The 12,680-nt window shown below is 38.9% G+C and overlaps 1 protein-coding gene and 1 long non-coding RNA gene across 4 annotated transcripts; both read left to right on the forward strand.

Annotated features, from left to right (window-relative positions):
• The first annotated feature begins 2,080 nt into the window (after positions 1–2,080).
• On the forward strand, positions 2,081–5,091 carry LOC127762998 (uncharacterized). Its single transcript, XR_008015622.1, has 7 exons — positions 2,081–2,622; positions 3,274–3,382; positions 3,460–3,546; positions 3,650–3,722; positions 3,981–4,062; positions 4,169–4,205; positions 4,311–5,091. It is a non-coding gene; the product is annotated as an uncharacterized LOC127762998 (long non-coding RNA).
• A 3,232-nt stretch (positions 5,092–8,323) lies between these two features.
• On the forward strand, positions 8,324–11,477 carry LOC127762997 (probable protein phosphatase 2C 10). 3 transcript variants are annotated; one of them, XM_052287550.1, is made up of 8 exons: positions 8,324–8,678; positions 9,430–9,557; positions 9,649–9,747; positions 9,838–9,996; positions 10,230–10,316; positions 10,405–10,496; positions 10,734–10,808; positions 10,910–11,477. In XM_052287550.1, the coding sequence occupies exons 1-8, from the start codon at positions 8,452–8,454 to the stop codon at positions 11,087–11,089; spliced, it is 1,047 nt and encodes a 348-aa protein (XP_052143510.1). In that variant the 5' UTR covers positions 8,324–8,451; the 3' UTR covers positions 11,090–11,477. The 3 variants fall into 3 exon arrangements, with proteins under 3 accessions (XP_052143510.1, XP_052143511.1, XP_052143512.1); XM_052287551.1 differs by having other exon boundaries at positions 8,327–9,032; XM_052287552.1 differs by having other exon boundaries at positions 8,327–8,852.
• Positions 11,478–12,680: the final 1,203 nt, after the last annotated feature.

Raw genomic sequence — 12,680 nt, forward strand, 5'->3', positions numbered from 1 at the left:
TGTAATTAACTAACTGCAGATGTCGGTATCCACAAAATCAACATACCGATCACCAAGAATCTGAAACAATATAAGATGCCATCGGTGTAAAAGAAAAATGATCAAACACTTGATTTGCACAGCCTCGACAAGTATCAGATTTAAGTGCTTGTGTAAACAGAAAAGCAATCGAACACCTAGTGTGGTAACTAATTTGCTAACCTGCCGTACGTCCTCCACACTCGATCAATTGCCTCGAGGGCTTGACCTGCTCGATCACCAGGAACAAATTCCCCAAGTGAATACGCGAGGGTGAGGCTGCGCGGCGCACATAGAAGATGCTCTCGGGGATGCGCGCACGCCGCATGGCAGGATTGGATCTGAGGGGGGTACTGGGGGAGAAAGGGAGGCGACCAGAACTCTGCCGCACCTGGAACGCGTGGCCGGGCTCCATGGCATGAACAGAGCTCGTGTACCGCCGCAACAGACACGCGGCCGGGGCTGCAGCCTGCAAGGATCCGTGCTGGGGGCGGCGGCTCTCATCCACGTTGAAGCGGCCGGGAGATCGAGATTGGAAGAGACCTACAGGACCCAGAGGAGGAGATGGGTTTGAGGCATACAAGGGAGGAAGGGGGACGGGTTATATGTATTCTTGTTGGATCATAACTGCTCGCGAACAAAGAGGAGAAAAAAAACCCCGGGAAATTGAGAGCGAAAACGCGCGAAGGCTTTTTTTTTTTAAGAACTAGCGGCAAAAGAAAAAAAAAACAGTTTTCTTTTCTCCTCCAGGAACGAAATAGATGAGATTGAGCGTGGCAGGGTGCCAGGGTGGAATGCACTAAGGTTGTAAAAATTGTGTAGGCACGTTGTGAATAAATAGTTTGATCTATGTAAAATTAGACAAAATATATAACGCTCTTAAATATTAGTATTTTTCTATTTTTTTTCAAATATCACATTTTCTAATTCATCATTATTTATAAAGCGTATGTGTACAAAATTTTATGACCACTGCAATATAGCATGTGGGATTTTAGAGGTAGCAAGCACAGTAAAATCTTATCGTTCTCATTGGTCGTGGTAGGATATGATCATGCCGCACATTAGAGACAATAGTAAATTGTTAGCCGCAATGATGTAATGGTAGCAGCTCCGATGCTTCCTCATTTTTAAGAGCAGGTACAATAGCAGATTATAAGCCAACTGTAAACATATATCAAAAAGATAAAAGAAGAAAGAGAGATGAGCAACGGGCTACAAATTTATAGCCAGCTGCAGCACAAGCTCTAAGACACAATGTGTATATGATAGGTGGGACCAAATATTAATAGTGTAGTATATATTTATAGATAACTATTATATGAATTAGCTATTCAATCGACTATAAATGATTTGGATCTAGTAGTTGGCTATACTATTAAATTTGCTCTAGCATGGCACATAAACCTCTAGAGGTGATAGCGATTGATTTGGGAACATCAATGTGTGATGAGTATAATTTTATCAATATTTATATTGTTCTAACTTATGAGGTGATTATTTATATACAAAAGTTGATTTATTTTATGACGGAAGGAGTATATAGCAACATAGTAAGCAGGAAGTTTAGAAGTAAAAAAAATTAAAATAAAGGAAAAGTAAAACAACACATGAACTAAATGGTCATGGACCATAAGTATTCCCTCCTATAAAAATATATGATGTACCCGGAAAGGTCGCGTTGAGCTTACAATATCAACTACATAAACTTAGTTTGAACCTATAATTATGATATATCTGTGTATTTATGTTGAAAACAATCTTATAATATCAATAAATCTATAAGATCATATAACTTATTATAATATAAAATTACATATCAAACTGCACCTCCAATACCATAAAAAAATCAATCACCATGGACTATTTATCCGAACTGGAGTATTTTTAATCTAGCGGTTAACCTCATGACACGTGTCTATGTAGTACCGTAAAAGTTATGAATTATTTTTTCATGCGAAAAAGTGAATTATTTTTTAATGGAAATATAAATTTATTGTGTATCGACCAACTTTTGTCAAAAATAGCACACCCTGCAAATTTTTCCATTTCGTTTTGCGAACAAATACTCCCGGCAAATTGGCCGAAAATTTCCCTCCAAGGGTTACCGCCAGAATTTCGCATCTAACGATCTACTAATCTCGCTCCATATCTGTAGACAATGCCTAACTTCCTAGTCCCTACCCCCCACGACTCATCACCCAAAGCTCTGATCCCCATCTCTAATTTTCAATCTCTTGTGTTCTCAACACAGCCGCCCAGTCCATGGCTCTTACCCACAATCCCCCACCGAGAGCGAGAGGAAAGAGATGGTGGGCGCCCCTCCGGGTGCCGAGGAGGGAGGCGTTGCTGCCGCCGCCGCGGGACGCGGCGGCATATATATTTTGAGGGCCTAGGGTGATTTGGGCCGGATTGCTCCTGGCGGTAGCTGTTGGTTGCATCTATTGGGGAGGCGTCGGCGTGGTTTTGGATCGCCAGGGCAGAGTACTGGAACGGGGAGGGGTGCCCGGCGCCGGTGGAGGTAGGACGAACGGCTCGTCGCGTACATCTGCCGTCACGGCGCCCCCCAAGTCCCCAACTGCTGGGCATTGCCTAAGCAAGCTGGTGAGTGAGTGATTCCCCCGGGCCAGCGCTGCCGTGCTGCTGCTCGCATCTGCCTAAAATATTTGTTTGTTGGGGATTTTGCATTGGGGACTGATGACAGGGATCAGGCTATAGATGTTTTTGGTGCACGGTTGCTCCGGTGCGGGAAGAGCTTGTAGCTGCGGTTGATGAAAGTAGTTTCTATGAAACTTTGCATTACTTTCTTCCCTCTCTGCTATACACCAGATGTTATGTGACTACTGTAGAGGGCTATCGCTTCTTGTTGGTGTTATAATCGATTAATCATCTGTGACTCCATGGGCGTACAGTTTGTACGCTGCAACCACTAAGATAGCACTACATGCCAAAATGTGGTTCTGTTCAGGACTTTACTGGGCATACATAAATTTTAATAATACAGTTCAGACATATGTCTTCACTTTTTTTGACCTGATGTTCAGCTTATTTTGTTCTGCAATAGTGATAATCTAGTTGGACATGCACAGATCAAAGAAATTACATATCAAATGCTCAGTTTTGTCTGCAATAGTAAGCGATTCTTTTGAGGTTTCAGTGATTAATTTGTTTTGCTTCCATCATTGTAAGTGAAGGCGTCAACTTAATTGCAATGTTTTTGTTTTCTTCTAATGGTAATTAGCATTATCTCTGCAGGTACTATAATCAGTCCATTTGCATTTGTAAGGTTGAATGTGTACTGTTGAAGGTGTATCATGGTTCGGCCTAGCTACCTCATGGAATAATCTACTCTTTTTAAAACAAGGTTAGCATATTCAAATTTTTTTCATGTTTTTATTTTGATTATATAATTGAAACATTCATCCTTTCTTTGAATGATAGGTTATGTGTAATGGTTCATGCCTTGCAATGCTGTTGAATGAGAGTTGAGCCACACTGTCCATGTGCCATGCTTTTTTTGTCTATAGTGTAAGCACATGCTTATTTCAAAAATTATATGGTTCAGCTTGATAAACACTTATTTCATTACTTCCCCAAAAAAATTATTTCATCACAATATTATGTTTTGCAGTTTCATCCATCCATGCAGTTCCTGGCCTGCTAAATGGTGAATATAAAAGACAGAAGTAATCTTATTTTAATAGGTAAGCATTGAAACAACACTAGTGGTTGAGATTTGAACCTAGGTGGATAGTGTTCATTCCAGCTAGCCACCTCCGTTTTAATTCAGTGTATATTTATGTTCAATTTAGCATCACTGTAGTTTAAATTATACCATATTACTTTGTTAAGCTAAATTATACCATATTTTTATCGAAAGAAGTCCTGAGAAAAGAAACCAAAACAGAAGCTTGAAGTGTAGAATATGAGGCAAAGCAACTAAATATACGCCTACTTATAAGACTGCAGAGATGGACTCATTTGATAAGAATTCATAGAGGACATCACTTGCTACAAGTTAATACAAACAACCTGCCTTCACTGGTTAGTCATAATTATTCCATTGGTATTTCAATCTATTGGAGAAGTTCTACATATAGGAAAGGAACTAATGATGATATTTTTTTTATTTTCCTTCATCTGATTGTAGATTGTTGATAGAAATTGTACCGCCACAGGCAGGAATGGTAAGAACTATGAGAATACATTCTATCGAGCATATATGCACTAATAAACATATTATCTTTCCATTCTATGGTTTTGTGGTATCAATGTGATCTTTGCCATTGCAGGATGCCAGGATCAGGGGCATTTATTCTTCTATATGGTGGTGGATGAAACTGATTTTTGGTTTGTATATCTCAGTCAAATGTACCTTCCTTATTTTCTGAGAACATGAATCATGATGATCATATTCAGAACAATATATATTTTAGATGAGTAGGACACTTTCGGTTTGTGATGGTATGAAAGGTCAGTCGCTCTCTATTTTTCCTTTTATTGAACAGAGGAGTAAGAACATGAAGTTCATTACTATACTGTTAGGTCTGACTAAAACCAATTAGAATTCCATAGTTCTTGATCTCTAGGATGGGAAGCACCAAATAAATTGTCTTGTCCACTGGATCAGCACCAACCTAGATGAACTTTTGTACTCCTAATCTGTTTTCAAGTGGCCATTGCACTCACTTTATTGCTAGAGGAATCGATGAACCGAATGACCAAAGTAGTTATCAATCATCCTTTAAAGGAAAATGAGAGCTAGCAATGCCAAAGCACTGTAAGATAATTTGCTTGGTCTTCGTTTTGTGTACACTCGTAGAAGCTTTCTATAAAGTACATACATACTTTATGTAATTTCACTTGTGAAGGCTAATAATAAAATTCTTGTGCAGGTTAACAAATCAACACTTGAATTCTCACATTTGAATGCTCACTTCAAGTCCAAGAACAAATCAAAAAGTAAAGGAAATGATGAAGATATTTTGTGGGAATAGAAACATTTCACATATATTTGCTAGCTCCTTTTGATAGGAGTAGAAATATGTTTTTTTTCCTTTTTGGAAGACTATGAGTGTATTTTTTTTTCTGAATGCTATGGTATGATGTAAACAATACTTCTACAATTTCTTTTATTGAAATGAATATATTGTGATCAGTTCACTTCACTTATGACTATTTGTCTGATGTGTGTATATGGTCGTGCCTATACTTCTTTTTTTTTATGTTTTATGGCCTCGTGAAATTATTCTAGATATATTAATTTAATATGAAATGCAATGTAGATCCATATATAGTTATGTTCCAATATGTAAAAAAAGGTGTTACAATTTTGTTGCTAGAACATGGAAAAGATGCTACCAACAGTGTTGCTACAGTTGGAAATAAGTGTTACAAGGGTCTATTGTAACATATAAATATGTGTTACTATAGCATAGATGTAACACTTTTTCTTATTCATAGGAACATTTAAACGTGTTACAGTATAATGTACTATTGTAACATAGGGTATTGTAACAGTTTAAAAATGTGTTACTATAGAACTTTGTAACACATATTATGGCATTTAGTAACACAAAATGGTGTTACTAAATGTCTGTCCTGGCGTAGTGTTAGTAAGTAGTAGGAGGAGGAGAGAGGAAATAGAGACAAATGACATATTTTATTTTATATGGGCAGCCCATATGCTTATGGATGACTTTTGCTATTTCTCTCCTATGGACTACTTTTACAACTAGTTGGGTGGCCCGCGCAATTGCGCGGCTAGCATCCATATAAAATTATATATTTTTTAATATGATTTACTTAAAATTTATTAAATGGTTATCTTGTTGTCTTAAGACATTGTAAAACCAAACCTTATCACCCTCATGTTTTTAATTTTATTGTTTTTAAAAGTCACACCAGTTGCTATCCCTTACTTCTGTCATATCCTTCTTTATTTGCTTGCTCGATCTACCACTGTTTCTATTCATTCTCCTTGCAACCTTTAAAAGTTGGATCTTATAGTTTTTAAAGTTTATTGTCTTGTTGGATTTTATTTTTATAATTTCTAGAAGCCTCGTCAAACACTACTATTATACTCCTCTGCGGCCGTCCACTGCATCTTCTCCATTTTTACTTTCTAGAAGTTCTGCCAAAACGCCCAGGACTTTGTCACTATACTCATCCACGGCTCGCCCGTTGCCGCTCTTCTTTATTGTCATTGAGATTTTAAAATCAATCATAATTATTATTGGTTTTTTTACTTTCTAGAAGCCCGAACCTTTAAAAATGGATCTTATAGTTTTTAGAGTTTATTGTCTCGTTGGGTTATGAACAGTGTATTTAACGGCGCGGGATGGACGGAACCCTAATGGCGATGTTATTTTTAGACAAAATCATTTGTACGATGGTATTTCTTGGAACTCACACTTATCGATGGTATTTCTTGGATTTGGGCACTTGTCAATGGCATTTATTGGATTATCTCTAATTTAAATTAGCAACTTGATTTATATGTTATAATTTTTTTTAGGTTTTCTGTTTTTTATATAATCAATATAAAAAGGGCGGACACCGGGTGTGGAACAGGAGGGAGCTAGGGAGTACGTATGTACGTTTGTGTATAGGACACAAACGTATGTGTATTGGACGGTGATTTAGTGATTTACATCAAACTAATATAGCATGAAAATAGGAACTAATATAGCATGGAAATAAGAGAGATCATATAGCATGGAAATAGGTGAGAATTAAAGGGATAGAGGGGAGGGAGGGCGTGCATCTCTGATCTCCCGTACGCACGGACCAAGCGGGATGTGGATTTTTTTTTACCAAAAAATAGATCTAATTCCATGTATTATTGGGTCCACCAAATAAGTTAAATCTAATAACTGAAAATCTGAAATAGTGGGTCCACCAGTTTATTAGATTACCACGTGGCGGTTTAGGAGCGTTTGTAGGAGTCCAATGTGGCGGCATGAGAGCGTTTGTAGGAAGTTTAATGGACTTTTAGTATATAATAGATAGATAGAAGATAGATAGATAGATAGATAGATAGATATGGTTAGGTAGCTGAATGTATTATTTTATTGACTATGGACTGGTTTTAAAGTACATTGTGGATGCCCTTATTGATATATCTGTGTCTAATAGTAGCATATTCTAATTCATATATCTGACACTAATTTCTCATCTAAAACACCCGTTTAAATTGTTTAGTTAAGACAGCTTAATGGCGTGGCAACTTTTTTTTTCTTCTTCTAAACACACACGGTTAATCATTTTGTATTGGATGTGTCTAAGAAGACTGCTAGTCATAGAAGGGTTATCAGATATAACCCACTATTGCCAATGAGTGACCTTTCTAATTTGATTAAAAAAGAAATCGTTGTATGAATAACAAAATACAATTGAGTGTTCACAAAGGTCTCATCAATCAAAACATGCTGCAAAAGCTACACCAATTACCACCAAGCAATAAGACACCCAAATCCAATTGGAATTGACCAAACCAAGAGTTCATCGTACCGTCCACAAACTTATTAAAAAAGCACAGACCAAAATGAGCAATGTTAGTTGCTATAGTAGATTAATGGGAGTGTTTGAGAGGAGAGAAAAGAAGAAAACTGAGAAGACACCTAAAACGAGATAAACCATTAGGATATGATTAATTAAATTAATTATTTAAACTTAAAATAAGATTAATATGATTTTTAAAAATAACTTTTCTATATAAAATTTTTATAAACAAAACGCCGTTTAGTAGTTCGAGAACCACGTATATAGAAAATGAGGTCTCCCAATCAACTTGCAAGAAACAAAGATTATTACGTCATCAGTCCCAAATTAGTTGTCTTTCTAAAATACTGTAAAATTTATCTCAAAATAGTTGCCACTCTTATGTATACTATGATAGTTGTATCAATCTACTCTCATTTAAATTTCTTTTTATTTTAATCATATGTCATCTTTCTGCCCATGTAAATAAGGAACATTATAAGCCTTTATTCTTAAATTTTAATATATGAATTTGTTGATGGGTTATATACATGTAGACAGTATGGAGGCGGAATCAGGATATATGATCTACGAGACGCCGGATAACTGATTAATTATTGTGAGACGGATGAAGCAGCAGGTGAGAGAGCCAAAAACCAGAGAGAAAGCAAACAAACCACAGACTAAAAAAACAAAAAACAAAAAAAAGCCAACGGCGCAATGCAAATAAACGGAGGTGTACACGCAAACTGCAAACGAAGCCTATGGCCGGTGACCATCCATCCATCCGTTGACCCGGTCTCCTCCCCGCCACGTCACCACCCGCCGATCATTCCCATCCACTCCTCCTCTTCTTCCTCCTCCTCCTCCTCTCTCTCTCTCTCTACCTCGCCATCGCTCTCCTCCTCCTCCTCCATCCATTCCCCTCCTCCTCCTCCTCCTCCTCCTCCCATGCATGGGAGGCCGTCGAGGCCATTAGCTTCCTCCTCCTCGTCGTCGTCGTCCCGCGTCTTCTCCTTCTTCTTGGCGCCGCGGGTTTTCTTGTTCTTGGTGGTGGTGGTGGTCGTCGTCTTCTTGCCGGGTCGGTCGTCTTGCTGGTGGCTGGAGGGCACGGAGGAGTTGGAGGAGGAGATGGGGTTTGCCGGGGACTGCTCGCCGGTCAGCGGTGGCGGGCTCAGGTGCGTTCCTTCGCTCGATCTTGGGCTTTCTTGACTTGACCCTCTTTTGTGTTGCCGTGGTTTCGTGTTAGGGGGAAGATCCAAGAGGAGGAGGAGGAGGAGGAGAAGGATGACAAGTTTTTCATGGCGCGATCAGGGGCTTTGTGCTTGATTTGATTGGCGGCTAACTATCGAGTAGTGATTCTTGAATCAGAGGCTAGGACATGAGGTTTCAGTGGCGGATTTTGAATTAGATCTGCCCGATTTTGCTCTGAATTAGCTTAGCCTAATCAGGTTCCAGCTCCTGGCTGGTGTGAGGATGTGGCCATGATTTTGAATTTGAGGAGTGTTTGAAAACGAAAAGTCTAATCCTTTGTAAGGGCATATGGTAGAGGAATTAACCTTTTTCTTGTTTGATGTGTCTGTGTGTAGCAACTGATTTTTATGGAGTGTTATTAGTTGTAGGGATCTGTAGTCTGATCTGATTTGGTAGGAGCTCCAAAAAAAAAAAGCATTCATGAAATAACATGTGAGAAATTGATTTATGCAAACAAGTTCTTTTTTTGTCCATTTAGTATGTAGTAACAGTTTTGCGCCATCAGCATAAATTTTCCTGCAAATATTATCCTATTAATGTAACTGAGAACATACAGTACTGCTAGCTAATAAAGATAACACATTTGATTGTCACACGAAATTAAGTGCACTGGAGTCCATGATTTTAGATTTTGCGTATGACTAATTAATAAATGTTCCCCTTTTCTGTTGACAGTGAAAACGGCAAGTTCAGTTATGGGTATGCAAGTGCTCCTGGGAAAAGGGCTTCAATGGAGGATTTCTACGAGACAAGAATCGATGGTGTTGATGGAGAGACCATTGGATTATTTGGCGTATTCGACGGTACTGTACAGTTCCACGAGAAATATTATTAATTGTTTGGGTTTTGGTATGTCAGGACATCCTTGATCAACTTACTTGGTTGTACATATAGGCCATGGCGGAGCTCGAGCGGCTGAATATGTCAAGCAGCACCTTTTCAGCAATTTAATTAAGCATCCAAAGTTCATCAGTGATATCAAGTCCGCTATCGGTATGGCATTAATAATTCATGCATTACGGAGCAAAAATAATTGTAGCCAACCTAAAAGGTGGTTGTGATTTCTCTGTACTTTTCTTGCAGCTGAAACGTACAACCATACAGATTCAGAATTTCTGAAAGCCGAAAGTAGTCACACTAGGGATGCTGGCTCAACTGCCTCAACAGCTATTCTTGTAGGCGATCGCTTGCTGGTTGCTAATGTTGGAGATTCTAGAGCAGTTGTTTGTAGAGGCGGGGATGGTAAGTCACTAAATCTAATGTGTGTAACATACTTCAGTTAGTGTCCAGTGTTTTCCTCTATGTCCAATTTCAGCAGGATGCTTATATTATATGAGAAGGCATTTGCTGTCTTTCTTCCAATTTCCATGGTTGGGGTACATGGCAGTTCAAATTATCTGAATAACAGGATTTCATATTAGTCTTATTTAACACATGTTAATCGATCATAATATTTCTCCTGTCCACCCTTGCAGCAATTGCAGTTTCAAGGGATCACAAACCCGACCAGTCAGATGAGAGACAAAGAATTGAGGACGCTGGGGGCTTCGTGATGTGGGCTGGTAATTTCATGATTCCTTTGAAATTATCTATTTTGCTTTGTACTTGTAATGATCATTGGTTCTTTCTAACGGTTGAACGACTTTGCAGGGACGTGGCGTGTTGGTGGTGTTCTTGCTGTTTCTCGAGCATTTGGTGATAAGCTATTGAAGCAGTATGTAGTTGCTGATCCAGAGATCAAGGTTTGACTTAATTTGTTTGCTTAGCTCTCAACTAAAGCCTTCTATCTGCAAAATAATATTCATCATCGTAATTGGCATTCCCATGCATGTTACTCTAAAGTAGTCCACCAATGAACTCTACTTTCTACCTAAGTTCTTCATTGCTTTTATGCAAGAAAGCAAACAATGAGCCTGCTCCATCAACATATCATTTATCTTTCCATTTGGTAAAAGAAATGCATCTTGTTTTATTTACAGGAGGAGATTGTCGATAGCTCCCTCGAGTTCCTCATCCTTGCTAGCGATGGACTTTGGGATGTTGTAAGTAACAAGGTAACAACAGAAATTTCTTGAGTCTCCTTCACCCGCTTGTATGTTGCCATTGGCGCCTTATATATGTTACTCAATACATGAAACCCAAATTCTATTTCCAGGAAGCTGTTGACATGGTGAGGCCTATTCAGGATCCCGAACAGGCAGCGAAGAGGCTTCTCCAGGAGGCGTACCAAAGGGGTAGCGCCGATAACATCACCGTTGTTATTGTCCGCTTTTTGGAGGGAACAACGACTGGTGGTGGACCAAGTAGGGAGGCCGCCAGCGACCAAAACTCATAGTTTCTCCCAGGCAGCAGCATGGCTTGTTCCTGTCTGTCATATCTGATGCTCAAGGTAGACGATTACAGTGCGGCACCACCCGCCATGCTGCCAAGAACTGACCCGGCCCGAATTTCGTCCTCGCTTTCATGCTCCTGGCTGACCTTAGGTGGTGATGGTGGTGGTAATGTAGGAGCAGAATGGCGATGGGGCCAGTGTTGTTACATATGATATGATCGAAGGTGTATCGTGTCTTATATATAACTTTGCAATGTAGATTCTATGCTTGTGTTCCATGCTAGGTCTTTTTTTTTTCTTTTTTAGCATCAAATGCATGTAATAGAAGTAAATTTAAACGATTTGAACGAAGTTATACACTGCAGTATGTAACGAAATCTTTGCGTTTGTATTTCTGATGCCATGAGCATTATGATTTCTCATAAGCTCCGAGGGTCAAAACTCCAAAATCTGTCTGGTTTTGTGGTTATGCATCAGGAGGAAAGCTTGTATCAATAGCTCTCTTTGCTTGTGGTCATTGTGGATTTGTAAGGAAGGAAAATAAGAAAAAAGAAAACTCCCGATTAGGGGTGAATACGGTCACCGACCGAGTGTTGTTTCTGTAAAAGGGTACCATTTTGGACCGTACCCTTTTTTGCTATTTATAAATTTTGTTTTTCTAATTTCTTTTTGCATCGTATTAATGTTGACATTGAATATATGGTCAATTAACGGTCGATCGAGCATCGTTTCTGAAGATAAGCTATTGATTCCGACCATTTCCGATCATTTTCACGCTACTCCCGAATGTCTTGTGGTTCCATGCACAAAAACATATTCGATTTTTCTGTACATGAAAGATTTTCTGTACAAAAACATATTCGATTTGACAGTTTGACACACACCACGATTTATTATTATGCATAAAGAGACAGATTAGCGATAAATTACCGACCTTGTTAAGATCGTACTAAAGCTACACCAGCAGCGTGAATATAACCATAAACACGAGGATTTAAACCTGATAGGTAAAATGGAGGCAATCGTCTTGCTCAAGCGCTCCATGTATTCAAAATGGCTGCAGCGATGCAGAAATGAGAGGGAAAATTAGAGCAGAGCAGAGCAAATCAGCTGCTCCTGTCTCTCAGTTAATTTTGTACCAGGCATGCACAGTAAGTAGTGTTGATTGATTGATACAGAGGTTTTAAACTTTGTTTTTTTATTTCCTGATTTGAAATTGAACAAGAGTAGAGAGCTTGAGAACAAACCTGTTTGTGTAATTCTATCCCAGATCGGCAAGGAACTCCCTGCATCCAGTGGAAAAACCTAGCAAAAGACTGCCCTAACTCTGCATCAAGTAGCATCGGTTACAAGCAGAATATGATGTTTACTACCAGGACAGACATTACTTACTCCAGATTAATGATAATAAAATTCAGAATACATGCATGGTAAATTGGTAACAGCATGAGAACCAATGCTGGAAAACGGATTAACCATACAAGAAAGATGACAGTTAGGATCACTGGACAATCTAACAACACATTGAGTGCAGCATGTGTCCTGTTCTGCTAGTAGAAGACTCATAGTAGCATGGGTGCAGTATTTAGTTATA

Source organism: Oryza glaberrima, chromosome 2 (genome assembly GCF_000147395.1).
Source record: "Oryza glaberrima chromosome 2, OglaRS2, whole genome shotgun sequence".
In the NCBI taxonomy this organism is placed as follows: domain Eukaryota; kingdom Viridiplantae; phylum Streptophyta; class Magnoliopsida; order Poales; family Poaceae; genus Oryza; species Oryza glaberrima.